We start from the raw sequence: 27,993 nt of genomic DNA on the forward strand, positions 1-27,993 counted from the left end.
TGATCATGTTCTGGATATACTTGATTAAATATACTATTAAAGTTAATCTCATCTTTTATTTTTACTTTTTAAATATGCAGCATTGCCAGATAAAATACAGGACAACCAGTTACATTTTTATTTTATATATTCCTGCTTGGGACATAATATTTAAAAATTATTCATTCTGTATCTGAAATTCAAATTTAACTAGGAGTCCTATATTTTTATTTGCTTAATCTGGCAATTTTATTAATATGGCTACTAGAAAAGTTAACATAACAAATGTAGCTCCTTATCCTATGGAACATTGCTGCTTTAGAATCACCTCGCTGTTGTTTTTTTTTTTCCAGTTAGCTTCCGAATAAACTCTGCACGGAAATAACTAATCTGTGGGGAATATTTAATCCTAGGCTAGGATGGTTAATCGTGAAGTGAAATTTTTACATCTGCATGAACAAAATGGCTTGTTACAGACGAAAACGTGGAAAGGGCATCTGGACTAGAATGAAAAGTCATAGCTCCCAGCCTCTCTACTAGGGTAGTTAACAGTCCCAGGTTCAAAATAATCCCTGTCCCTCTTATAAGGATAGGCGGTGTCAAGAGCAACTATCTGTGAGACCCTGGGCCAGTGACTTTCTCCTTACCCCCGCCCCCAAGCAGGCCTTGCAAAAAGCTGGGAGGGGTGCGTTTTCAACACTGGAGCTTCGCGGCCGCTCTCCCACTCGCTCCCGGCCCCGCGCTAGAGGAGCGAGTTCGGACTCGGACCCCAAGGCCGCCAGTCCCGCTGCCTTCCTAAGCCGAGCCCGGGCTACCTCGGTCGTCCCCAGCAGGCTTGGCTGGCGGAGGCCGGGCCCCGGCCAGGCCCCCAGGACAAGCCCCGCCCGGGCCTCAGGTGCACTCCCGGCCCGCCCCGCGCCCTCGCGTCCCGCCCCAGCTCCGCCTTCGCCGGCGCCGCTCTGCCTGTCGGCGGGGCGCGCCTTGCGGCCCAGGCCCGGAACCCTCCCCGGCCGTGCGCCCTATGTAAGGCCGGCCGCGGCGGGACCAAGGCGGCGGTGTCAGCTCGCGATCCTACCCTCCGCGGACGGTCTTGGGTCGCCTACTGCCTGGCTTGCCTGGTCGGCGGCGGGTGCCCCGCGCGCACGCGCAAAGCCCGCCGCGTTCCCCGACCCCAGGCCGCGCTCTGTGGGCCTCTGAGGGCGGCATGCGAGACTACGACGAGGTGACCGCCTTCCTGGGCGAGTGGGGGCCCTTCCAGCGCCTCATCTTCTTCCTGCTCAGCGCCAGCATCATCCCCAATGGCTTCACCGGCCTGTCCTCAGTGTTCCTGATAGCGACCCCGGAGCACCGCTGCCGGGTGCCGGACGCCGCGAACCTGAGCAGCGCCTGGCTCAACCACAGTGTCCCACTGCGGCTGCGGGACGGCCGCGAGGTGCCCCACAGCTGCCGCCGCTACCGGCTCGCCACCATCGCCAACTTCTCGGCGCTCGGGCTGGAGCCGGGGCGCGACGTGGACCTGGGGCAGCTGGAGCAGGAGAGCTGCCTGGATGGCTGGGAGTTCAGTCAGGACATCTACCTGTCCACCATTGTGACCGAGGTGGGTGCCGGCCCCTGCTGGGGCTGAGACCAGGGCGCGGAGGACCTGTCGCGGTCCTTGAACCCGAGCTCCTCTCTCCCAGATGCGTGCTGAACGCTGTCACTCCCCCTTCCCCAACAGTCAACACCCTAGCGATGGAGACCCTCCAGCCAGGTGGCTTGGGAACGCTTCGCGAGGTGACCTCCATCCACAGTGTGCTCCTCCCTGCACAGGTGGTCAGTCTGGCCTCCCATCCTGATGGCCACTTTGAAGAGGGTACCAGGAAGGTCCTGGCGGTCCCTGGGCGATGCTCTATGGCCCTGTGTGTCCAGGACTTACTCTAGTTGGGGTTGGGGGTGGTGAGTAGCAGAGCCAGGGCTTGGGCCAGGGGCCATCCCGTTTTTCCTCTAGTCTCTTGGTTTCTTTTTAGAAGAGAAGAAATACTTCTCTTTCCTGAACTTTTAAAAGTTAAATAAAGCATGTGTATACAACTGCCTCTTCCCTTTTTCCTCTAGTTACTCCTTCCCCTACCATCCACAACCCAAAATGACAATCTGGTCATGCCCTGTAAGTAATTGTTTGCCTTTTCCCGTGGTCAGTTGTCAGTCTTTTTTTTTTTTTTTTTTTTTTTTTTTGAGACAGAGTCTCCCTCTGTCACCAGGCTGGAGCACAGTCGTGTGTTCTCGGCTCACTGCAACCTTCGCAGTCGTGCGCAACCTTCGCCTTCCGGGCTTAAGTGATTCTCCTGCCTCAGCCTCCGAGTAGCTGTGAGCCACGATGCCCAGCTAATTTTTGTGTTTTTAGTAGAGACAGGGTTTCACCATGTTGGCCGGGATGGTCTCGATCTCTTGACCTCGTGATCTGCCTGCTTTTGCCTCCCAAAGTGCTGGGATTACAACCGTGAGGCACTGCACCAGGCGGTCAGTTGTCACTCTTTAAGATCCATTCATCTGAAGATCTGTTCAGGGTGACTTGTTGACCTGGAATGTTTTCTAAGGTATTATGAGGCAAGGCTGTTGGCCAGATTTAGTTAAAACATACAACCTTAGGTCATAGGGTGTAGGGGAGCCTTTCTCATTTCTCATCCCCTTGGATTTTCCCTCTGGGTGGTTTTGTCTGTCCCCTCCGAACCTCTTGGAGCAGTTGTTGGAGCTGGATGTAGGAACATGATGTTAATGATATATGTGTTTTGTGTCTTTTTTAGACACTGGCACTCTAGCTCCCTGAAGTTTCAGCAGCATTGAGTAAGTAGCCAGTGAATAGCCCTCATTGATAGACAGGCTCACTAAATGTGCAGATGATGAATTCGCAGGTTAGAGAAGGCTTCCCAGAGGAGGAGGCCTCTCAGTGAGCCTAGGGTGTTCAGCTCAGCATAATAGTGAGCTGAAGGCCCCAATGCAGCAGCAAGAAACCACCCAGCAGGAGGGTGGAGTTCACAGAGAGGGGAGAGTTCATAGAGAGGGAGAGTGCCACAAGCCCTGGCACAGCTTCAAGCCCTGCTGGATGTTAGTGCTGAGCCTCCCCTCCTGGAGCCTCAGAGGGGCTTACAGGGGCTCTGGAGATCCCAACTGTGTTGCTTCTTGGCATCATCACCCCTCAAGGGAGTCTGAGAGGTACCCTGGGAGATTCAAGTGTGTGTGCACGTGTGTGTTTTTTCTGTTTGGAAATTTGATGTCCCCAGCATCTGGACCTGCTTTCTCCACATATATGTAGTGGGAGTGTGACCGGAGCCCCACTGGGATTTCTTAGCTAGTGACGTAGCTTCAATGTCCAGAGGCATCATGACTTGACAAAAGAAGCACTCCCTGGAGGTAGCTAACTGTGCTTTCTGGCCCATGAATCCACAGGAAATTGGAACCTTCAGTTGCCACAAATCCTGGGTCCTAGCCTCACAGGTGGGTGTTACCTTCCTGGAAGCCAGTGAGTACTATGAAAGCAGAGGCTGTCCCTGAGGTTGGAGGCAGAGGCCACAGAGGGGAACATGACACAGGAATCCCTACAAATTCTACTTGGGGCTGCCTAAAGAAGAGGGAAGTAGTGAAGCAAGAAGAAGCTCATGGCATCTCTTGGGGTTTTACATTGACCCCTGAGGGTTCCCCGGCTTACTCTAGTCACTTGTTCCTGCTTTGCTGCCTCCATCCCACATTGGGCTGAGTGGTGGTGGCATTGATGAGCTCCCAAAGGCCAGCTGTGCCAGGGGGTCTGACCTTATCTTGCTGCCAATGTCAGCCTTTTGTTTTTTAATATTTAGACTATTTATTTAGCTGTCTTAGCAGTTTCAAAGGAGTTATGTGCCCTTTCACCTACTTACATGTTGTTAGTCTTTGCAGGGAGGCCAGATTAATGCTTAGATCTTTGTTTTGGGCTACTGGAATGCTTGACTTGAAGTTCAGAGCTGCTTGTTCCCAGGTGAACAGCTACTGCTGGAAGTTGCTGCATCAACATTCTAATGGCTTTTTCTATGGCCTGTTGTCTTTCAACCCAAACCTGGCCTGCTGACCACTGCATCTAGTCCCGTGCCTGCTAAATGTCTCTAAGCTTGCCCTCTGCCCCAAATCATACATAAAGGTGTTTGTAAGTACACTGGTATTGAATTACTAGTCATATTTTTTCCACTGAAGACTGAAACCTCAGGTGTCCTGTTTGGATTTTTTTTAATTTGTTCAAGTTAAAGTACATACATGTAGTACCAAACTTTGTGGTGGATTTAGATCTTTGCATCTTCCTCAATTTCTGACACAATTCTGGATGCAGAGGGAGGTTCTCAGGAAAATTTTTATTGAATGAGTTAATGAATAATTTAAGAAATCATCTCTAAAGTTTGAGAACTAAAGAAAAATAGTTCAGTTCTTAGAAGGGAAACTTGAGGGTGGCTGAAAAGGATTGACTGGAATTTTTTAAAGGAAATGTTACTCCCCCTGCCCACTGACTGGGGCTTTGACACCACATGGATGTGGAATGAGGTGTTGGGATTGGCAGAGGGAATCTGCTAGCAATTAATAAATAAATAAATATTGGCAGGGCGTGGTGGCTCACGCCTGTAATCCCAGCACTTTGGGAAGCCAAGGCAGCAGGTCATTTGAGGTCAGGAGTTCAAGACCAGTCTGGCCAACATGGTGAAACTCCATCTCTACTAAAAATACACAAATTAGCTGGGTGTGGTGGCACGCGCCTGTATTCCCAGCTACTTGGGAGACTGAAGCAGGAGAATCGCTTGAACCCGGGAGGCAGACTTTGCAGTGAACCGAGATTGGGCCACTGCACTCTAGCCTGGGCGACAAAGCGAGACTCCATCTCAAAAGAATAATAATAATATTAATAAATAAAAATGATTTATGAGGTGAAACAGTTTTATGCCCCCATGTTTCAGGAATAGTTTGGTGGTCCACATGGTTCTCGGCTGGCCTCTCCTCTGGCCCCTCAGTCATCCCTGGGGTAGTGGGGAATTAGCCAACCTGTCATGCAGTGCTTCTTGGCCATGGACTGCCCCACCTGCGGGAAACCTGGGTGGTTTCTGAGGTTGCCTGGGCTGCCCGCTCTTTGGTTTCATCATAGCTCTGTCCAGCCTATGGACAGATAGGTTCCTTGAGAAACTTCCGGCTGGGTGTGATGGCTCATGCCTGTAAACCCAGCACTTTGGGAGGCTGAGGCAGGTGGATCACAAGGTCAGGAGTTCGAGACCAGCCTGGCCAACATGGTGAAACCTCGTCTCTACTAAAAATACAAAAATTAGCCCTGCGTGGTGGCGGGTGCCCGTAATCCCAGCTACTCGGGAGGGAGGCTGAGGCAGGAGAATTGCTTGAACCCGGGAAGCGGGGGTTGCAGTAGCCAAGATCGCACCATTGCATGCCAGCCTGGGCGACAAGAGCAAGACTCCATCTCAAAAAAAAAAAAAAAAGAAAGAAAAAGAAAAGAAACTTCCAAGCTGCTCTGCATCGCCTTGCTCTCCACCTGTCTGCTTCTGAGAAGCCCTTGGCCCAGTCCTGGGTGGGACTCCCACTCCCTCCCCATTGTCCTGGACTAGCTTTTCTATCAGCCTTATCTTGTGTAGAGACAGATAGTCTTAGAAGATGGGAGAGCCCTCACTGTTATCCCCAAAGCTGCCTGGAGGAAAAGCCAGAGCAACCTGGGAGCTGGGGCCGGGGCTGACTCTGGGCAGCAGAGACCCGAGAGACCTGGAGCTTGAACCTCACTGTTACGCCTTTGCTGACTTCTCTCACTCAGGGGACACACAGACCCTCATCCAGGCTTTTGCAGGATATGGCAAGGCAGAGAAGCCACTTGCGGGGTCCCGTGGCCCACTATGCACGTACATAGTAGACACATCTGGCCATGAGTGGTCAGATTGAGCCACTCTCTAGCTAGCTGAGACCTGTCATCCTGGGTCAAAGTTCTGACAGTTGACACAAAGCAGGGGGTCAGGGAGCCAAAAAAAAAAAAAAAAAAAAAAAAAAGTGCCAGGTGTGGTGGCTCTTGCCTGTAATCCCAGGGCTTTGGGAGGCCGAGGTGGGCAGATAACCTGAGGTCAGAGTTCAAGACCAGCCTGGTCAACATGGCAAAACCCTGTCTCTACTAAAAATACAAAAATTCGCCAGGCTGGTGGTGCATCCCTGTAGTCCCAGCCATTCAGGAGGCTGAGGCATGAGAATCACTTGAACCCGGGAGGTGGAGGTTGCAGTGAGCCGAGATTGTGCCACTGCACTCCAGCCTGGGCGACAGAGCAAGACTCTGTTTCAAAAGAAAAAAAAGAGTATTCTGGAGATTGAATTTCAGGAGTTCAGGGTTCATCTCAACTTTGGGCAGTCAAGCAAGAACTAAAGTATACCAAGATGTTGAAGGTTGATACCTTTTTATTTATCCATTCATTCACTCACCTGTGTACCAAAGAGCTCCTGAGCCTCTCTTCTATACAGGGGGCACTGCCAGGAGTTGTAGAGGATGTGATAGCAAAGATAGCAAATATCTTTTCTCTTTGCTCTGACAATGCTGGGGCAAGGATTCATCATTAATTGCAGCAGGAGGCAGGACAAAATGTGTGTAGGAATATAGGAATACATGGCAATCAGTAACATGTGGTACCTAGCAGCATGTCTGACTGTTGATACGGTCAGGCTAGGTACATCCCCTCAGGGAAGAACTTCTGCCTTAGAGGCACACACCCTATCTTTTTCCCCTTCCTGCCAATTCACAGGTAAGAACATTTAGTCCCAGGGAACTATGTCATCTCTCTACTTCTCATAACTGAAAAAGCAGTGCCAATTATGTATGAGGTATAGGAGACACAATTCTCCCTCTTTTTAAAAATGTTTAACAGCTTTATTAAGGTGTAAATGACATAAAAACTGCATGTAGCTAAAGCATGCAATTTGGCACACATGTATCTCTACACCCTTGAAACTATCACCACCAGAAAGGTGCATTTCTCCTCAGGAAGAGGGGCAAGTCTAGGCCCTTTGCCAGAGTTGCTCCCAGATTGTTTTCAGGTTGGGTCTGCTTTCACAGCTCAGCCAGCTGAAGGGTGACAGCATTAGACTCATGACCCAAATCTTAAACCCACACATTCCATTTTAACATTGATACCTGTGATCATCAGCCAGTACAGCCCATCCCATGTGCCAGGCGGAGGCATCAATAAGCTGGTCTATAGCAGCTTTAATCATAGCTGGGGAGCCAGGAGCTAAGGAATGCTAGACTCCTTTGTAAACACTTTAAGTAGGGGGTACTTAGCCTGGACTCTATGTGCTTCTCATCCACCTCTTCTCAGGGGGATTCTGGCCAAGTCCTGGAGCCTACTGCAGTCCATCTGGTGGTTGACAGATATGTGGACGGATTGGCAGGCTGGGACCCAATCTATGTTTGCCCTTGTGTTCAGTTTTGAGACCTAGCACCTTTCCTGATCCTGCTCACAGACCCCCTGTGGCCAGTAGGAAAGAAGTGTTAATGCATATTTGCTTTTGGAGGGCCCAAAGCCAGGCCCAGAGAGTTGTCAAGGGCGGTCAGTGGTGGGTGGATGGCAGAGTTAACCAAGGAGTTACACACCTGCCTAGACTAAGGACAGGCTCGACCAAGTAGAGAGGGTGGGGCTAAGGGAGCCTGAGAGATGCTCTGGGGCCTATCTCAAAATAAGCACTACAGTCACCCTGTCTCCTGCAGAGATTGTCTGACCTGGTTTTAGGTCACACCCAACCTTGCCAGCCAAGGAGTCCTTAGAAGCCTGATATTGGGAGACCTGTCCTGAGATCTACAACCCCAGAACTCACTGCAGAAGCCCACGTGGATTGCTAGTCTAGCTCAGCCATATGGGTCCCCAACCCTCACCTCATGATAGTCCTGTGAGAAACTGCTGCTGACCCTTTGTTCATGTTTTCAGCTTTTCTACTATAAAAGACATGCTAGCTGGGAAATAGAGCCCATCATACTCAAGAGTGGCAGGAGCCAGGTCCTGGCCCCTAAGCTTGGCCTCACACACAGAGGCTGGCACCCTGTCATCAATTCCCTCAGCTTTTTCTCCCCCTCCACTCCCAGTCCTAGATTTAGCAGCCATGTGTGGGTGGGGGCCACTGCAGGGATACTCACCTACCTACCAGAGAGATGGCCTGTGGGTGCTGGCCCTTCTGAGGCTGTGGAGGTTGGAAGCTGTGGCAGCCTGGGCACTCAGGCTATGGTCCTCCCATGTTCTTGACTCCTGCTAGTCTGGGCTGCCTCCTGATTAGGGGTTGGATGCTCCAGTTCTTCCCTGGGTTGGGGATTGCCCCCTACTCCCAGCCCATCCAGGTCCATGCTTATTCCAAAGCGGAGGGCCAGGGGTATGCCTGCTGTGGGGGTTCTCTGTGTCCAGCCTGAGGGTTGCCTGCCAACCCCTCTGAGAGGTGCCCAGAGGCTGTGCGCCCACGCTGCCCAGCAGTGCGGAGAAGCAGGCTTGTTTTTGCCTGTTACTGGCCTGGAAGAGATGCTTTGTTCTAGGGAGCCGCATGTCCCCTTCCCTGCGTTGTTGGTGAGGAGCCAGCAGGCTCCATGGAGGGCAGGCCAGCAGCCTGGCGCCAGGGAGGCAAGGTTCTGAGTTCCTAGGAGGGTGGCTGCTCATGTGAGAAGTCTGCAAAGGTTACTACTGAGCACCATCTCTCTGTCTGAAAAACATTTTTCATTTTTCTGTGAACCACCAAGTTTCCCATTTGGGCTTTCTTCCTGCTTTTGGCTCCTGGTTAGGCAGGCGCAGCCTGATCTAAGCGTCTGGCTGCTTCCCCATGTCTTCTGACCTCTTTTTCTGTTCATGGTAACTATAGATGGAACCACACATTGGAAGCTGGAGACTCAAGCGGTGCAACCTGTTCCTTACCCCAGTCCCTGTTTTACAAATGGGGAAATCAAGGCACAGCATGGGGTGTTGCTTATCTGAGGTTGGAAGAGTTAATAGTAGAGTGGGAGCTAAAACCCAGTTTCTTACCTCCAAGCTCAGAGCTTTCAGCTGTAATTGAGCCTAGTATAGTTGGTGTGCAGCATCAGGGATTCCAGCTCTAAAGGTCACAAGAAGGACCCAGGGGTCATTGGCCCAGGGTGGGAACCTGAGCAGAACACGTCCAGATGGTGCACTCTGTGCCCTGGCCTTAGTTTCTTGCTGGATGCTTTGGCCTGTAGAGCCCCAGAGCCCTGCTTCCAGAACCACTCCAGTGACGTTCATGCCAATGGCCTGAACCCCACTGAGCAAGGGTGCCCTGCCTCTTCCACAGCCCTGGGCTCTGCTCAGATTTTTAGGAGCAAGCATAAGAGGCCTTGCTTTCTCCAGGGTCAGCATGTGGACAGAACACTTACTCTCTGCCTGTCTCTCCTCAAAATGGAAGGAAGACAATGGGGCCCACAATGCTATGAAAAACAGGATGGGAAGGAAGCCTGCTCTCTGCCTTCCTGCCCAGATGAGCCATCACCTGACTAAGTGAGTTCACAACTCAGAGTGTGCGGGGATGGCAGGATGTTCTGACTTCATTTTCCAGGATGCCTTTGCTTTAAAACCTTTTAAAAATAAGTGAATGATACACCCCTTTGCTCATCTTGCAGTGGAACCTGGTGTGTGAGGACGACTGGAAGGCCCCACTCACGATCTCCTTGTTCTTCGTGGGTGTGCTGTTGGGCTCCTTCATTTCAGGGCAGCTGTCAGACAGGTAAGGTGTCTGTCTCCTGCAGCAGCAGGGGACCTCAGCACTGAGCAAGAAGCGTGTGCCTGGCCATTGATTTCAGTTGGTAGTATTCTTTCAGCCCAGGGCCCTGTATTTTAAAGAAGAGGAAGCTATGTCTGTGATATAGACTCCATGCCTAGTAAGAAGAGCCAACAAATCTGACTCCGTAATTCTTGCTAAGTAAAGAAACCTGAGCTATCTAAGCCGAATGTATCTGTGATCCGGTTGACTAGGTAATATGCCATGATTCACTTCTGCAGTAGCCTGGCTTGCCTCTCCTGGGTCATTGTGACTCTGTCATGCCCCTGAGCATGGGAGAGGTTGACTTCATGCACACGTGCACATGTGCTGGATTGTAGATCTGTAGTGGTGCCACGGTGTCTGCCTCTGTAGTCCCAAGAAGACCAGCGTTCTCTCTGCAAAGTGAGAGGAGCTCTCACCAGCCACTAATGGTATGACAAGCAGAACTCTTTTGTCCACAAGGCTGATGCCCGTTAGCTAAGTGGCCTGTGGTTTTGGCGTTTACTTTATGACAGGAGGGAGAATACTGTTTTGATCCATTTCTCATAAGCAGGTTATTCGTGTAATTCTAAAGCTTTTAACTCAAGGAAACATTAACGGCTTAGAGAATCCCAAACCCCTCGAAATTATATGCACAATGTTAGAGACTACATGTGAGCATTTTTTTGGAGAGAGGTCCGTAGCTTTCATGAAGTTCTTAGAGGGGTCCATTATGTTGTGTCTTCTTTCCCTGGAGCTTCAGGGTCTGTCAAAGAAGACTGTGAAGAGAGTAGCAGCCTTCAGCAAGTCCTTGGCCACATGGCACATGTGAGAACACCGCACAAATCGGTGGGTTACCTGGTGGAAAGGAGTCCCAGCATCTTCCCTGGTTTTTAATTCCTGGCCTCAAGCAATCCTCCCTCCATAACTTCCCAAAGTGCTGGGATTACAGGCATGAGACACCATGCCTGGCCAGATATTTTTTATTGTTGTTGTTTTTTGAAAAGAAGTTTCACTCTTGTTACCCAGGCTGGAGTGCAGTGGCACGATCTCGGCTCACCACAACCTCTGCCTCCCAGGTTCAAGAGATTCTCCTGTCTCAGCCTCCCGAGTTGCTGGGATTACAGGCATGCACCACCATGCCCAGCTAATTTTGTATTTTTCATAGAGACGGGGTTTCTCCATGTTGGTCAGGCTGGTCTCGAACTCCTGACATCAGGTGATCCACCCACCTTGGCCTCCCAAAGTGCTGGGATTACAGGCATGAGCCACTGCACCTGCCCAGCCAGATTTTTTTTAAAAAAACAGGTTAACCTGTTTATTATTCCTAGTTTACAGATGGAGAAAGTGAAACAGAGGGATTAAATAACTTGCCCAAGGTTTCACAGCTGGCAAGTGGCAGAGTTAGGATTTGGACCCAGGTAGCCCTGCTCCTCTATTGTGTATGGACTACTGTTCTAGGTCCCTGCTGTCCTGGAACTTGCTTTCTAGCAAGGTGGAATGTATTAAACAACCAAGTGAGGAAGTCGTTGTTGTCCTTGGCCATGGTAAGAGATACAGAGAAGTGCAGGGTGCCACAGGAGTGTCTAACAGAGGAGGTCAGGGGCGGCATCCCTGAGAAGATAAAGCATGAGCTGAGAGTGGGAAGATGAGTCGAAAGTAGCCAGCTGAGGGGTAGAGAGGAGAAAGAACATCCAGGCAAGGAGAACAGCAAGTGCTAAAGCCGGGGCTCATGAAGAGGCATTGGAGCAGTTCAAAGTCTGTGCGGTAGAGGTGCGGAGAGTGGTGTTAAGATGAAGGGGAGAGGCAGGCAGAGCCCTGGGCAGACGAGCAACCAGGGCTTAGTGGATCACAGTTATGACTTTGGGCTTCAGCCACAGAGCAGCGGTGGGCTACTGAGATTTTTTAAAGCAGTAGTGTGACAATCAGATTTGTCCTTTTTTTTTTTTTAAAGATGCTTTGACAACCTTGTGAAGAAAGAATTGAAGGGAAGCAAAAGGTGTTGTAGAGAGACCAATTAAAAGGTTGTCACAGTAGTTCATGCCAGAGATGATGGTGGCATGGCCTAGCATGACGGTGGTAGAAATGGAGGGAAGTGGTAAGAGGTAAAATCAATAGGACTTGCCGACGGGCTGGATGTCAGAATTGAGGGAAGAAAGCTTTCTGGCCTGGGTAACTGGGTGAATGAAGGTACACTTCTCTAAGACAGAGAATGCTGGAAAAGAACCACGTTCATGGATGTTGAGTTCAATTTGTGTGTACTAAATTTGGGATGACTGTGAGACCCCTAAGTGGAGAAGTAGAGTGTGAAGCTGGCTCTATGGATATGGTACTGCATGAGAGGTTTTGGCTGGAGAAAGACATGTAGGATTTGTCAGCATATAGAACCCTCAGCAGAGCCCCAGATGGGGATGAGGTTGCCTGGGGAGAGGGGAGTGGGGAGGATAGTGGGGAACTGGGGGAGGATTGTGCTATGCTTAGAGGCCTCCCGAGTGGACATGGGAGATTCCTTCTCACGGAGCTAAGTTTAAGTGACAGCTGCGGCTCAGAGGAATGCCCTTGATGTGAAAAGGAGATACCCCAAGTTCAGAGTAGAAATGCAGTGTATTTTTCTGGGTCAGCTGTGTCATGGGTCAGCTTAAGATCCTTCTTTTTTTTTTTTCTTTTTTTAAAATTATTATTATACTTTAAGTTTTAGGGTACATGCACACAATGTGCAGGTTAGTTACATATGTATACATGTGCCATGCTGGTGTGCTGCACCCATTAACTCGTTATTTAGCATTAGGTATATCTCCTAATGCTATCCCTCCCCCCTCCCCCCACCCCACAACAGTCCCCAGAGTGTGATGTTCCCCTTCCTGTGTCCATGTGTTCTCATTGTTCAATTCCCATCTATGAGTGAGAACATGCAGTGTTTGGTTTTTTGTCCTTGCAATAGTTTACTGAGAATGATGATTTCCAATTTCATCCATGTCCCTACAAAGGACGTGAACTCATCCTTTTTTATGGCTGCATAGTATTCCATGGTATATATGTGCCACATTTTCTTAATCCAGTCTATCATTGTTGGACATTTGGGTTGGTTCCAAGTCTTTGCTATTGTGAATAGTGCCACAATAAACATACGTGTTCATGTGTCTTTATAGCAGCATGATTTATAGTCCTTCGGGTATATACCCAGTAATGGGATGGCTGGGTCAAATGGTATTTCTAGTTCTAGATCCCTGAGGAATCGTCACACTGACTTCCACAATGGTTGAACTAGTTTACAGTCCCACCAACAGTGTAAAAGTGTTCCTATTTCTCCACATCCTCTCCAGTACCTGTTGTTTCCTGACTTTTTAATGATTGCCATTCTAACTGGTGTGAGATGGTATCTCATTGTGTTTTGATTTGCATTTCTCTGATGGCCAGTGATGATGAGCATTTTTTCATGTGTCTTTTGGCTGCATAAATGTCTTCTTTTGAGAAGTGTCTGTTCACATCCTTTGCCCACTTTTTGATGGGATTGTTTGTTTTTTTCTTGTAAATTTGTTTGAGTTCATTGTAGATTCTGGATATTAGCCCTTTGTCAGATGAGTAGGTTGCGAAAATTTTCTCCCATTTTGTAGGTTGCCTGTTCACTCTGATGGTAGGTTCTTTTGCTGTGCAGAAGCTCTTTAGTTTAATTAGATCCCATTTGTCAATTTTGGCTTTTGTTGCCATTGCTTTTGGTGTTTTAGACATGAAGTCCTTGCCCATGCCTATGTCCTGAATGGTAATGCCTAGGTTTTCTTCTAGAGGAACCTTCTTACCATGTGACACAATGATTACCTGAGGAAAGCATTTAAGTTCCAAAAGGTCTATTCCCAGGAAAACTGGAAACAAAATTTGTGAGTGTGTTTAGGACCACTTTAGTCTACAGAAGGGCTAATATAGTGTTTTTCAAACCTTTCTAAACATTTTGGCTGCAGAACTTTCATTAAAGGAGGATCATTTAAGTCTAGTAAATGAAATACACCCTAAGTGGCTAAAAGTATGGCTGTTCTGCCTGCAGCCCCTGCCTTCAATTCCCAATGCCCTGCTTCAAGCCTGTCTGTGCCCCCTTGGAAGGCCCAGGGCCCTGTGGGATGGACAGCTTCTGAGTGCATTCCTTCTGAGTAAACCAGTTCTAAAACCTAAGCTAAATAGATTACCTGAAAGCAATCAATTCATGTCCAAACTTGTCTAGGACATCAATGTAACTTTTTATACAGTATAAAGGTTTCACCTTCTTTCTGGCATATGAATATGTCTGAAATTCAAGAGCAATTAAAGTACTCCTGGGTTGTCAAAGCCCTTTATGTGACACTATTGAGTTATCTTTATGCGTCTGACTTGTAAGAGATGCACAACTCTAGGAAGAAGTAGACTGCTGTGTCCTGTTTCCAGGTATGTGTGTGTTTGCCATTTTGTTGACGGACTTTAAAAGCAAACATTTCTGGCCCCAACCCTGAACTGCCAAGGACTGATGCTATGTAAAGGGTTCTCTGGATCTGTCTCTTCCCTACCATCCCAGGGAGCTCTTAGGAAGGGAAAGCGCATAGAGATTATACCAGCCTGCCTTGTGGTTAGGAACCACCCCTTGGTTGGCATATAGAACACGCTTGTTAAAAAAACAATGCAGGGGAAAGTAGAGTCTACTACCAGGCGAGAGTTTCTCAACCTCGACCCTATTAACATTTTGAGCCAAATAATTTTGTTCTAGGGCATTTTCCTTGGCATTTTAGAATATTTAACAACATATCTGGCCTCTACTCATTAGATGCCAGTGTACCCCAAGTGATGGAAAAAAACAACAACAACAACAACAGAAGAAAACCTCTTATATTGAGGAAAAACACCAAATTTTTCCACGTAGTTGCAAGACCTTATGCAATTTGCCTCCTAGCCACCACTGTACTCTTGGATTGCACGCCTGATGCCAACCACACTGGTTCCTCTGTTCACCATGCCCCCTCCAGCCACGGGGATGTGTGGTCTTCTCAGAGTCTGAAGCATTCCCCACCCACCGCAACCCACCCCCTGTGGCCTTTAACCATGCTGGCTAATTCAGGATCCCTAGTTCCTTATGACTTTCCTTTATAACGTCTACCAGAAATTGGGGGAAAAAAGTGTTATTATAGGATTAATGTTGGTCTTCCCCACTATACTGTGAATATCATTGAGAGCTTGGTCCCTACACCTTAAATACCCCATTGTCAACTATTTTTTCCCATCTCAGTGTCCCATGATTAAGGAGACCCTCCCTGAATGTCCAGTTCCCCAACCCTTACCCCTAGTCCAGGGTAGCTTCCTTCCTTGTGCCTCTCATGAACCTGCATGCCGATCCTTCAGTGCACTTGACTCAGTGTGTAATTGTATATTCAGTAGGGTGTTGTTAGATTAAAATGTGGTTAATATGTGTTTCACCAGTTATACTGTGACACTCCTTAAGGGCAGAAACAGCATCTTTTAAAATTCATTGATATCCAAGTGCCCTCTCTAATAGATGCTCAATAAACATTGAATGAAAGTGGGTGTCAGCCAGTACTGGCCAGACTCAAACTGAACCCACTGCTTCCCACTAGCTTGACTTTTTCCTCCTGTTTGTGGCACTCTCTTTAAAACAAACCAAAATAAACCCAACTTTAAAAACTTTTTAAAATGAGCACGGATACAGAAAACCACACAGAACAAATGTGTAGCTTAATGAATTTTTTTCAGAGAAATAACCTTATGACCACCACCAAGTCAAGCAGTAGAACTTTGCTGTCCACTGAGAAGCCCTGTCCATGTGCCCCATCCCAATTACAGCATCCTCTCTCTCTCTCCCCATTAAGTAACCGCTAGCCTGACTCCTGTAATAATCACTTCCTTGTGAGTTTTTTTAGTTTTATTATCGAAATATGCATCCTTGACACAAGTTTAGTGTTGCCCACTTAACATATTTGATGTCTTTTAGTCTACTTAATCTATGGATTCTCCTTCTATCCCCTTCTATGCCTTACTGATTATCTATGAAGAACCTGAGCTGTTCCATCTATAGAATTTCCCAGTCTGGATTTGTTGATTGCACACTGATGATGCAGTTGAGCACATTCCTCTATGCTCTGCATTTCCTCAAAATTGGCAGTTGGATCCAGAGACTTGAGATTCAGGTTCTGATTCAGGTTCAGTCCTTTTGGCAAGACCATAGGAAGCATGCAATGCCTGACTGTCTCTTTATGATGTTAACAGTAATTAGTATATAATGCATATATCTATTAATCCATTGGGGACTATAAATGGTATTATTCTAATTTTATTACCTTTTCATTTAAAAGTTAGAATACTTTTATACATGATACTACCTCTTATCTATTATTGGTTGCTGTTCACATAGTTTACAAAGGAAAATCAGGACAAATGCTTCTTTCTCTTTATTTGCCAGTTTTCATTTATAATGAATTGTTTCTCTGTTATTCTCCAAATTTGGCAGATTCTTTTTTTAAAAAAAAAATCATTATGAATGTATGGATTAAATAATTGATGTATTTCAGTCTCTTGCAATCATTATCATAATTGTAGCATTGCTTTTTAGGCAACCCTGGTACCCAGGCTGTACATTTGTCATGGGGAGTGGGGAGGGGGAGAAATAGCATGGGCACTGTGAGACCGAGACTGTCCCTGGCAGCCAGTATTCTGGCAACACTGTTCACACCCGCTTACTGGATGGATCTTGGGAAAGCCCCACTTGGTGGAGCCCATTCTTGCTGCCCTTTTCCAGCTGGTTATCTGTCACTCTCCTTTTCTTCCCAGGTTTGGCCGGAAGAATGTGCTGTTCGTGACCATGGGCATGCAGACAGGCTTCAGCTTCCTGCAGATCTTCTCGAAGAATTTTGAGATGTTTGTCGTGCTGTTTGTCCTTGTAGGCATGGGCCAGATCTCCAACTATGTGGCAGCATTTGTCCTGGGTATGGCCATCAGGTTGGAGTTGAGTACTTGATCCTGTATTTCACCATCATCCCATCACCTACCTTTCTGGAGACAGCTGTGATGTCCCTCAAGGGGGACAGGGTTTCTAACAAAACCAGCCAGAGCTTCCTGGTGAACCTTACTTACAGGCAGGGAAACTGAGCCAGACATGAGACCAGCAGCACAATGGCCTGACTTCTGATTTCCAGTTCTTTTCTGGCCTCTGGGCTGTGGCTCCTTGATCTTAGTACTTGATGGTCAATTTACTAGGACTCGCCAGAGATTCTCCATTTACAAAAAGGGCCTGCTACTGCACAGGGCTGAGCCAGCCCCAGAAAGAGGGCGGCATGGTTGGAGGAGGAGGGGCTGTGACTGGCAAGCTTGCTAAGGTAGAGAACCCCTTGTCTGCAGAGCACTGTGGCTGGTGATATCTACGGACAAGAATAAATTGATAGGAAGGGGCTTTCGTCACCTTCAGGGTTTTAATTCAGAGTGCACACTGCAGGGCTTTGTCTCAAATGTGCCAGCCTGTTGTCACTGAGAAGCTGCCAGGCCGGCCTGTGTTTGGAGGAACCTGACTCTAACTGATAAGGCCTTTGAGTTCCTTGGGTTGTATTGTTGAAAGGGTTGTTTTTTCTTTTCATATTTAATATTCTTTCCTTGAGGCTTAAGTCAGCATGTGCTGACTTAGTAATGACTTCACTTTTAATAAATTCTTTCTCATGTGAGGATTAAAGGGGGCCTAGTGTGGCATCTTTAGCACGTGGCTTCAGAACATGGTGAAATTTTCAAGAGAGAACTGTTGCCTGGGGGCCTGAGAGGCCACAGGGATGCACCCCCCGGAGACGGTCAGACAGGAGGGGTTCAGAACGCCATCCGCTCCCTAGCGCCAGGAACTTAGAGAGAGTTCTTGCTGTTTTCTTGTCTGTGTATTCACAAAGATACCATAAAAAATTAATAAGGAAGGGACCCAAATGAAACTGCTAACTCGACCTCCCTTGTTTTGAACAGGGACAGAAATTCTTGGCAAGTCAGTTCGTATAATATTCTCTACGTTAGGAGTGTGCATATTTTATGCATTTGGCTACATGGTGCTGCCACTGTTTGCTTACTTCATCCGAGACTGGCGGATGCTGCTGGTGGCGCTGACGATGCCGGGGGTGCTGTGCGTGGCACTCTGGTGGTGAGTGTGACTCTGTGCCCCGTGTGCCCACTGGCAGGATGATTTCTGTCTGGCCTTCACTAGAGGGCAGCAACAACCCATGAATCCCTATTTTGTCTCCCAGAGACAGGAAGCATAGATTATTTATAAATTATTTCAGAATGTTTTCTCCACGCTCAAAAGAGCCAAAACAAAACAGAATCCCATGACAGCAACAGATTTGCTCTCAGCCCTGTGCTGGGTTGCCCCAAGTGCGGGGAAAAGTAGCAGTAGCTGTGAGAAGATGGGGTCCAGCATGCCCTGTAGGAAGTTCCCAAGCCTCAGGGCAGGACAGTGTAAGCCCTAGTTCTGGCTGTGTGCTGCTGAAGCCTCATGCCACAGGCACTGGCAACAAAAGCAAGAGTCCTCAGGGTTGCCGCATGGAGGAAGCCAGGCTCCTTCTGCACCACCAAGGTAGAGGAGTTGAACAGGCAGAGAAGAGGCCATTCCAGACCAAGAGGGGAACACAGCAGAGGAGCTAAGGTGGGAATCACCCCTTGCAGGTGGAGAAGGTGAGATCACCAGCCCAAGTGGAGCAGAGAGCATTTCAGGGCATAGTGGGAGAGTAAGCTGCACATCATGGGGCCCAGTCATGGCCGAGGGTGGGGGGCGGCTACCTGGTCCCAGCAAGGTGGAAAATAATATCCATAGAGCACTCAAGTGCCTTGATAAACATGCTAATTTTTTTCCTTTTTTTCTTTTCTCTTTCTTTTTTTCTTCCCCCCCGCCCCCCGCCGGACAAAGTCTCTGTTGCCCAGGCTGTAGTGCAGTGGCGTGATTTCCACTTACTGCAACCTCCGCCTCCCCAGTTCAAGCAATTCTCATGTCTCAGTCTCCCAAGTAGCTGGGACTACAGGTGCCTGCCACCACACCTGGCGAATTTTTTTGTATTTTTTTGTAGAGACGGGTTTCACTATGTTGGCCAGGCTGGTCTCGAACTCCTAGCCTCAAATGATCCACCTGCCTCGGCCTCCTAAAGTGCTGGGATTATAGGAGTGAACCACCGCACCTGGCCAAACATGCTATTTTAGGTAGAGTATCTGACTAATCTGTTGGATAAATCAGGGGTAGGGTGAGGAGAGAAGAGAAGCTAAGAGGCCAGTGCAGAAGCTTCTGTTGGTGTCGGGGACAGGGAGGAGAGTGAAGCAGGGCCTGGGCTGACATACACATGCACAGAAGCCAGGCTTCCGGAGCTCATCTTGCACCCATCTCCTCAGTCCAGCAGATGGCACCACTGCTCTTCGGAAATGGAGGTGGCCAGCCAGCATGGGGATGCCGTCAGGGGGTGCAGGGCTCTCCCATTTTTGTGCGGTGTGTTGTACACAAAAGCTCATCCACCCCAGGTTATTGCTGTGTGTGGATCAGCTCTTTGCTTCTGGCTTGTGATCACCAAACATTCCACAAGCTCTGGTTCTGCAACCTCATTCCCACCTATGGCTGTGCTCTGCCTGGTCTGTGGGTCCGCTGTTGGCAGGGAGGCCTCACTGAGATCGGACCTTGTACTGCCAGGTTCATCCCTGAGTCCCCCCGATGGCTCATCTCTCAGGGACGATTTGAAGAGGCAGAGGTGATCATCCGCAAGGCTGCCAAAGCCAATGGGATTGTTGTGCCTTCCACTATCTTTGACCCAAGTGAGGTAAGCACCATGTGGGTGCGGGTGAGAGGGACAGACTGACCGTGATTTGAGAGCAGCAGCACCCAGCCCTGAAGTCCTCCCTGCTCACAGCAGCCCAGCCCTCTCTCTGCCCAAGCGCCAACTGCCCACTCCCCCCAACCCCCCATCCCCCCACTCCCCACCCCCACACGGGCCCTGTTAACACTCAGAAGTTGAGGAACAGGTTACAGCTGCCTCACTCTTTTCACCACGGGTTTCAGATTTTCATTTTTTTACTTCCTTTCTAGGCAATCATATATTTTAACCATTACTTCTAACAATAAATACTCTTTTTGAGTAATAAGCCTTTCATAAAGTCAGCATTTGGGGAAATCATTGTTTCTTATACCTAAGGTGGCTTGTCATCTTACAAAGCTAACCCCGAACGTAAAATGTAAAGCACAAATAGATTTGGAGTTAGAAGTATTTCATCTCTTGAGTATTAGCAATTATTCATTAAAAAGAAAAAAAAAGTGTTTAGTCTCTTTCTGCCTTCCAATGGTTAATTATTGCATATCATCTTGGAGTCAGGTCCTTTTTGATGTCCACCTCTTCCCCCTACCCCACCCCTCCCATCAACCCTGTTCTCACACACCATGACTCATTTCTTGGCTCTACCTAGTTCCTGGTTCTTGCTTTTCCTTCCCGTTCCCTCTCCTACCATCTCTGTAGCAGGCAGTTTTCCTTGGTCTCGTGACTATGAGAGGTTAGAAGCTGTAAATGCTGCCTGGTGTGGTTCTGGAATGTGTCTGTGGTCTGACTGGAAGATGAGGGGTTGGCTGTGGGAACAGCCACAAGCAGCCATGCTGAAGTGTGAGAGGCAGGCATGGTTGGGCTTGGAAAAGAGGGAACAGTTATTGTAGACACGGAGGCCAATGGCCACTGCCAGCCCTGCAGACTTCCCAGTGAGTGGTGGCCCAGCAGCCACTGTCAGCATGCACCAGAAAGGGGTCCTGTGCGCAAAGGTCAGGCAGGAGTGTGGCAGAGGGCTTTTAAGTTAGGTGGTTTTGGGGGCTTTTAAGTGAGGGGTCAATCTGGGTGAATGCATAAGCCCCACTGGCATCTTTGAGGAAATGAGGCTATTTCAGGGGATCCTTTCAGTCCAAAGTTGACCTTTTGTTGAACTTCTAACTCTGGAAAAACAAGCTCCAAACCTGGGTTTGCTTAAGAAAGCAACATCAGTGTGTTTAGACGTGTGGTTTATTAATGGCCTTGGCTGTGCTGAATTTTGTAGGAAGTCACTCTGGGTGAAGCTCAGGTCAATTTTCCTGTTTTTCTATTTGAATTCTTTTTCCCTGGAAGCACACCAGTAACTACATAGTATAAGGACTCAAAACATTAACTTTTAAAAAATATCAGACCAAAAAACCACACAACCAGGTTCTCTCTCTGACCCAGAGGGCAGGGAGCCAGCCTTGGGGAGGAATACTTAGAGGCCTCCTTGGAATGTGGCCACCGACAGGAAGATGTGGGGGTGCAGTGAGGAAGCTGTCAGCCTGGGCCTCTGTCTTCCTGTACGCTTGAGGGACTGGTCACTTACTTTTCCTCATTTTCATTCACTCCGATTTGTTACTGACAAGGCCTAGGGAAGTTTTCACAGCCTAAAACACAGTCAGTATACTTACTGTTCTTAGAAACATAACACACCCCGACTCTGAGATGCAGACAGCTAAGATGCCAGGGATTCAAGTATGTTATTGTGTGCTCTGAGTCTCTGACCACCTCTTCTTCCCATACACTTATCATGTTGTTCCTGCAGTTACAAGACCTAAGTTCCAAGAAGCAGCAGTCCCACAACATTCTGGATCTGCTTCGAACCTGGAATATCCGGATGGTCACCATCATGTCCATAATGCTGTGGTATGTAAAAGAGACCTGCCTGAGGCTTCCAGACAAAGCTTCTTGAAGTGGCCATTGGGCCTCTTGTTTACAGACATGCCTCGGACCAAAATTCAAAGCCTATGTCATCAGAGAGTGAAAAGGATATGTCTTGTGTTAGATGGAAAAAATGGGCGTGTCACAATTCTTAATGGGATGGAACCTCAGAAAAGGGAATGAAAACAATTGTGGAGGCTGTTTTGGGAAATATGGACTCTTGCGGGGAATCTCTCCAGATCTTAAGATGAATCCTTGCCCAATTTGGGTCATTTAGTTCCTGTCTCCTACCCAGTCACCGACAGTGGCTGAGGAGGCCAGGTAGGGCTTTTAAGAAGAATCTGAGTGAAGACACCATGTCCTGTAGGCTGCAGAGGCTGCCAGTTACTTTCTGGAAATGTCGAAGTGGGATGTGCTCCTCCTGGGATGTCCATAAACGGTCCTGGAGTCAGCGCTATAGCCTAGATGTCCTCACCATGCCACTAATGAGGCATTTCACAAAGTGTGTCAGAAAGGGACTTGTGAATTACCAGGGAGAGGAAACATGTCCAAGTGCACCTCGCTAGCTTTTGCTCAGCGGCCGAACCCTGGGATTCTAGGCGACTTCTGGAGCCTGGTGGGTGAGCGGTGAGAAGATGGGCGAGGAGGGCGGACTTCATTTCAGAATCCTTATTACTAGTCTCATCCAGCTTTGAGGCAGTCAGCCACTGTGCCTACTGAGGGGGTGCTATGAGTCACCCGCTTCCAAGGAATGGCCCAGGATCCCTCCAGGCAGTTCACCATTCCCTGAGTTGGCCTCAAGACAGGAGCAGCTTGTAGCCTGCACCACAGACATGCCAGCCTGTGATGAGTCACCCACTTTTGTGTTCACCCAGGCTATCCTCCCTGCTCTGGATTTCCTGGGGACTCATGCACATACTCTTTTTATTGTACCAGCTGTGGTTCCACCTGCAGATGAGTCAAAACAGTCTAATCCATAAAGGTCTGGTTTGTCAAAGAGTGTGGGTCATCAACAGAGAGAATGCCTACTGGGGATGCCCAGGTCAGGGGCACTGCAGGGCATCCTGATGAGAGGCAGTGTGGCCCCTCCATTGGGAACCACCTCTCTGCTCCACAAGTACCGCGGGCCTGGTGTCAGCTGTCTCTGACCAGCCCCTTCCTGACTGGTCACCACAGGTAGTGTGTGAGGGTCTCTCTCCAAGTGTTTGACCTAATGTTGTTCCTTTTGTTATCTTATCCCCCCAATCCTATCACACCTCACTTGATGTCTGCCTCCTGACTCATTCTCTAGCTCCTTCTGCAGTTGCTGGATTTGAGGAAGTTCAGCTTAGGATTTTTAAAGCTGAAAGGCAGGTTGGAATTTTTCTTTTCAATGAAGTAAATCTATCTGAATTATACAAGCTTTTTTGCTGGGACACTGTCTATATGGAAGGCTCTGAGAGTGCACTGGTGTAGGGTTTACGCTGTACCACTTGGGCTGGGGAAAATTATCTTTTGATCTATGAAGTAAGACGCAGGGTTACAGTTACTGCTGCCTTACTAGTCTCTGCTTAAAGATGGTTTGGAATGTACTGAAATAATTGCGTTGTAAAAGTTGTACAGATTGAGAAAGATGTGGATACTGCTTTTCCAGCTTTCTTCTGCACTCTGTTTCAGGATGACCATATCAGTGGGCTATTTCGGGCTTTCGCTTGATACTCCTAACTTGCATGGGGACATCTATGTGAACTGCTTCCTTTCAGCGATGGTTGAAGTCCCAGCATATGTGTTGGCCTGGCTGCTGCTGCAATATTTGCCCCGGCGCTATTCCATGGCCACTGCCCTCTTCCTGGGTGGCAGTGTCCTTCTCTTCGTGCAGCTGGTACCCCCAGGTAGGGACCATGTGCATCTATGGTTTGGGGTCTTCACTGAGTCTCTTACTCTCTACCAGGCTGTCTCAATTAATAAAGAGAATAAAATCAAGCCCATCACAGCTCCTTTGCATATATACATTCTTGGCCTAAAAATCAATAGAAAGTGTCTTCTGAGACTAGAACACTTATGGCCTGGGTGTTGAGGGAGTGAGAAAAAGCAGCCATTGGGGCTGTTGGTTAATTTTACTCTGTACCCAAGTTAATGTTCTCATACTGTTTTCCACTGCAGAAGAAGAGGGAAGAAATTGCTATCCCATCCCCTTTTTTCCTGGCCCTGTCTTCTTTATTTATTCAACAAATAGCTATGGCATGCCTACCATGGGCTGGGCACTGTGCTCGGTGATAACGATACACAAGAAAACAAGCCAAGCAGAACCCCAGGCCCTCATGAAACGTACATCCTAGTTGAGAAGACAGACAACAAACAAGTAAATAAAATGCTTAATATAGTTCAGACTGTGTTACCTTCTAGGAATACAAATGAAGGACAATGCCGAGTTAGTTTACATAGTCACGGATAGTGTTCCTGCAGTTCAGCAGAAATGTACATAAAGTGACAGAAAGCCCTGAAGAAGTCTAGGAGAACATTTTAGGAAGAAGAAATGGCAAAGGCAGTGACCCTGAGGAGGGGATGAGCCTGGCATGTTTGAGGAGGAGGGAGAAGGGGAGGGGCCAGACCACTGAGAGGGCCTCACAGACCCTTAGCAGGATTTTATTTCTGAAACTATCTTGGTATCCCACAGATGGGTGGGAGGTAGCCATTTCCAATAATTTATAGAACAGCTCATGGGCCCTCATCTCTCCCTCTCCATCACTGTGCCCAGAGTCTTCAGTGTACCTGTAGATTTGGGAGCCTCTGATGGTCACTTTTGGGCCCATCAGGCTGGGAACACTCCATGGGAACAGCTCCCCATGGGATGTGGCAGGAGGAGCCCAGAACCTATGTAGAGGCTCACAGCTGAGCTCAGAGTGATCTTCAGGTCACACATAGCTCTCCCATCAGCACAGCACAGAGAGATTAGAAGATCAATTCGAGATTCTGATGGCCTATGATTTTTTTGAGGTCTGAGTGGGAGGAAAGCATGAAATGAGTTAGAACTGAATTCTCCATTCATCTAAACATCATGAGTTAATTCCATAGTGCCTGCAGTGTGAGGTTCTGGGGTGACAGCTAATCCCTGACAGACATGTCTTTAATGACTTATGGACTGGGAAGCAGGTTGATTGTACTATTGAGGAGCTTACTCTGGTGGTCTCCAGGCTGAGGAAAGTGCATGTCCTTATAGCTGCAGGTCCCCAGCCTCCTTTCAGCAATCAATTTGGAGGGAAGTCGTGGCTATATCCCCTTCCCCCACAATAGGAAGTGATAGAAACTGACTCCCCAAAAAATTTGGGAAGAAAGTGTTTGTTTTGCTCTCAATAGCTGCATGCCATGGGTTGGTACCTACTCCTACCCTCTTTCCTTTGCTTCTCCAGACTTGTATTATTTGGCTACAGTCCTGGTGATGGTGGGCAAGTTTGGAGTCACAGCTGCCTTTTCCATGGTCTACGTGTACACAGCCGAGCTGTATCCCACAGTGGTGAGAAACATGGGTGTGGGAGTCAGCTCCACAGCATCCCGCCTGGGCAGCATCCTGTCTCCCTACTTCGTTTACCTCGGTAAGTCCCATGAGCCAAGGGCACACTAGAGCAACGGGATGGAAGTACTAACTGGCTTGAATGTGAGCAGAAGGTTGCGTGTTAACAGGAAAACAAGTTCATACAGCACATGGGCTCCATCCAGTACTGGATCTTTGGCCGGGGAGGGTTCTTGTCCCAGTGCACTGGCCCTCACTTTCAAATGGAAAACAACCTATAGATTACCTAGAAATTGATGAGAATATTAGAGGGTTTGTTTCTGTTTTAGCCATCCCAGGCCTTCCATCAGAGACTACAATTCCTTTATCCTAAGAACCTACAGAGTGGTTTAGGGAGCCAGTGTGCTTAGTTGGAGAAATTTCTTGGAATCAGAGTTTAAAAGGAACATGAGGGGAAAGATGTCCATGCAAGAGGTCTGATGAACTGAAAATTATCATAACCTGGAGCACTATAGAGTGATTTTATCTTGTGTGAAGATCCACCCTATGCCATTTTATGTAGCAGGTCTCCAGTTTTCTCTTCTCAGAATTATGTCTTCATAGCACCTGCAGTTTCCCTGCACATCCCTAGCCAGTACCTCTTCAGGGAGGGTGGCACCCACCTGAGAGTACTCAGAGTGCTTTGTGAACATGCTATGTAGATCTCAAAGCAAGCAAAAGCACCCTGCCTAATCTGAAGGCAGATCACATGGGCTGGGACACATCTGCAGAGGGGGAAGTTATTTCTATCCCTGGACAAGTACCTCGGGTTCCTTGGAAACCCAACCTTGGGAAATAAGAATAATTAGCATGGCCCAGAAATAGGAATAATCAGCATGGCCCAGCTCTTCTCCTGCAACCGCCCCTTTGTACTCCTCCCCTGCATGGTGGAACACCGCTGGGATCTGGGCGTGCCTGTGCCAGCTCTGGGTTCTGAAACCTGTCTAGGTGCCAGATTCTAATCTGACTGCTCAGACTGTGGGAGATGTGAGACCAAGAAGGAAAGTGATCCCCTTCCAGAGTCCTGGGAGCATAAAGGGGTAGATGAGAGACCAAGTCTAACTGCAGCCCTGGGCCTGAGGCTCTGTCTGCTTTGCCATAGGTGCCTACGACCGCTTCCTGCCCTACATTCTCATGGGAAGTCTGACCATCCTGACAGCCATCCTCACCTTGTTTCTCCCAGAGAGCTTCGGTACCCCACTCCCGGACACCATTGACCAGATGCTAAGAGTCAAAGGGTAAGAAGACCTCCTCCATCAGTGTTGACATACTGGGTCTGGGTCTGGCCAAGGTCTCAGGAGCCCCTCACAATAGAGCTACTCGCAAACTCCCTCTCACAGACACCATGAACTAGTTTAGCCATTAAAGGGTTGTAAATGGCAAGGTGCTTACTTATAGCCCATCCTCTCTGGTCTGTTACTGTGTGGACATGTCACTATACACATCTCCATGGCAGTAGCCGCACTGGATAGCGCAGAGGCTAGAAGAAACCTTTCAGAATCTGCTGCAGGATTCTCTTCCCAGGGAAGATATCCTCAGTTCTTGTTTTTTTGGAGACTGGGAGGCATCTTTTTAAAATGTGTTACTGACATATTTTTGCTTGTTTTTATAGAATGAAACACAGAAAAACTCCAAGCCGCACAAGGATGTTAAAAGATGGTCAAGAAAGGCCCACAATCCTTAAAAGCACAGCCTTCTAACATCGCTTCCAGTAAGGGAGAAACTGAAGAGGAAAGACCGTCTTGCCAGAAATGGCCAGCTTGTGCAGACTCCAAGTCCTTCAGTGACAAAGGCCTTTGCTGTTTATCCTCTTGACCTGTGTCTGACTTGCTCCTGGATGGGCACCCACACTCAGAGGCTACATATGGCCCTAGAGCACCACCTTCCTCTAGGGACACTGTGGCTACCTACAGACAACTTCATCTAAGTCCTAACTATTACAATGATGGACTCAGCACCTCCAAAGAAGTTAATTTTTCACTACAACCAGTGAGATCTGGAGGAATGTGAGAAGCATATGCTAAATTTACATTTTAATTTTAGACTACTTGAAAAGGCCCCTAATAAGGCTAGAGGTCTAAGTCCCCCACCCCTTTCCCCACTCCCTTCTAGTGGTGAACTGTAGAGGAAAAGGAAGTAATTGCACAAGGAGTTTGATTCTTAGCTTTTCTCAGTTACAGAGGACATTAACTGGATCATTGCTTCCCCAGGGCAGGAGAGCGCAGAGCTAGGGAAAGCGAAAGGTAATGAAGATGGAGCAGAATGAGCAGATGCAGATCACCAGCAAGTGCATTGATGTGTGAGCTCTTAAGACCACTCAGCATGACAACTGAGTAGACTTGTTTACATCTGTTCAAAGCACTGGGCTTGTCCAGGCTCATAATAAATGCACCATTGAATCTACTATTCTTGTTTTCCACTGCTGTGGAAACCTCCTTGCTACTATAGCGTCTTACGTATGGTTTAAAGAAAATTTATCAGGTGAGAGAGATGAGTAACCTTGTCTTTTCTCTCAAAGCTGTAACGTGGGTTTTGTTTTATTGTTTATTTGTTTGTTGTTGTATCCTTTTCTCCTTAAGTTATTTGCCCTTCAGAATACACTTGGGAAAGGCTGGTTCCTTAGCCTCCTGATTTGTGTCTTTTTTTTTTTTTAAACACGGACTCACTCTGGCAATTGTCTGCAGCTGCCACTGGTGCAAGGCCTTACCAGCCCTAGCCTCTAGCACTTCTCTAAGTGCCAAAAACAGTGTCATTGTGTGTGTTCCTTTTTTGATACTTAGTCATGGGAGGATATTACAAAAAAGAAATTTAAATTGTGTTCATAGTCTTTCAGAGTAGCTCACTTTAGTCCTGTAACTTTATTGGGAGATATTTTGTGTTCAGTGCAATTGTCTTCTCTTTGCTGATTATGTTACCATGGTACTCCTAAAGCATATGCTTCACCTGGTTAAAAAAGAACAAACATGTTTTTGTGAAAGCTACTGAAGTGCCTTGGGAAGTGAGAAAGTTTTAATAAGTAAAATGATTTTTTAAATAACAGCAACTGCCTAG

General features: G+C 48.0%; 1 protein-coding gene and 1 long non-coding RNA gene across 2 annotated transcripts in view; one reads left to right on the forward strand and one right to left on the reverse strand.

Moving 5' to 3' along the window:
* The window catches only part of LOC129036753 (uncharacterized), a 58,533-nt gene extending 57,367 nt beyond the window's left edge, over positions 1-1,166 (reverse strand). The window contains exon 1 of the long non-coding RNA XR_008502641.1: positions 1,055-1,166. This is a non-coding gene — a long non-coding RNA (uncharacterized LOC129036753). The remainder of the gene's footprint in view (positions 1-1,054) is intronic.
* SLC22A5 (solute carrier family 22 member 5) lies at positions 737-27,981 on the forward strand. The gene is made up of 10 exons (XM_054488306.2): positions 737-1,576; positions 9,608-9,711; positions 16,528-16,682; positions 17,695-17,866; positions 19,394-19,520; positions 21,298-21,398; positions 23,070-23,284; positions 24,803-24,985; positions 26,045-26,180; positions 26,555-27,981. Exons 1-10 carry the CDS (start codon positions 1,184-1,186, stop codon positions 26,640-26,642), a joined length of 1,674 nt encoding a protein of 557 aa, XP_054344281.1. The 5' UTR covers positions 737-1,183; the 3' UTR covers positions 26,643-27,981.
* Positions 27,982-27,993: the final 12 nt, after the last annotated feature.

Source organism: Pongo pygmaeus, chromosome 4, assembly GCF_028885625.2.
Source record: "Pongo pygmaeus isolate AG05252 chromosome 4, NHGRI_mPonPyg2-v2.0_pri, whole genome shotgun sequence".
NCBI classification, from domain to species: domain Eukaryota; kingdom Metazoa; phylum Chordata; class Mammalia; order Primates; family Hominidae; genus Pongo; species Pongo pygmaeus.

Coding starts and splice junctions, on each gene's coding strand:
- SLC22A5 (XM_054488306.2), top strand. CDS start 1,184: ATGCGAGACTACGACGAGGTGACCGCCTTCCTGGGCGAGTGGGGGCCC. Junction 17,867..19,393: donor CTGTGCGTGGCACTCTGGTG/GTGAGTGTGACT, acceptor TTGTACTGCCAG/GTTCATCCCTGAGTCCCCCC. Junction 24,986..26,044: donor TCCCTACTTCGTTTACCTCG/GTAAGTCCCATG, acceptor GCTTTGCCATAG/GTGCCTACGACCGCTTCCTG.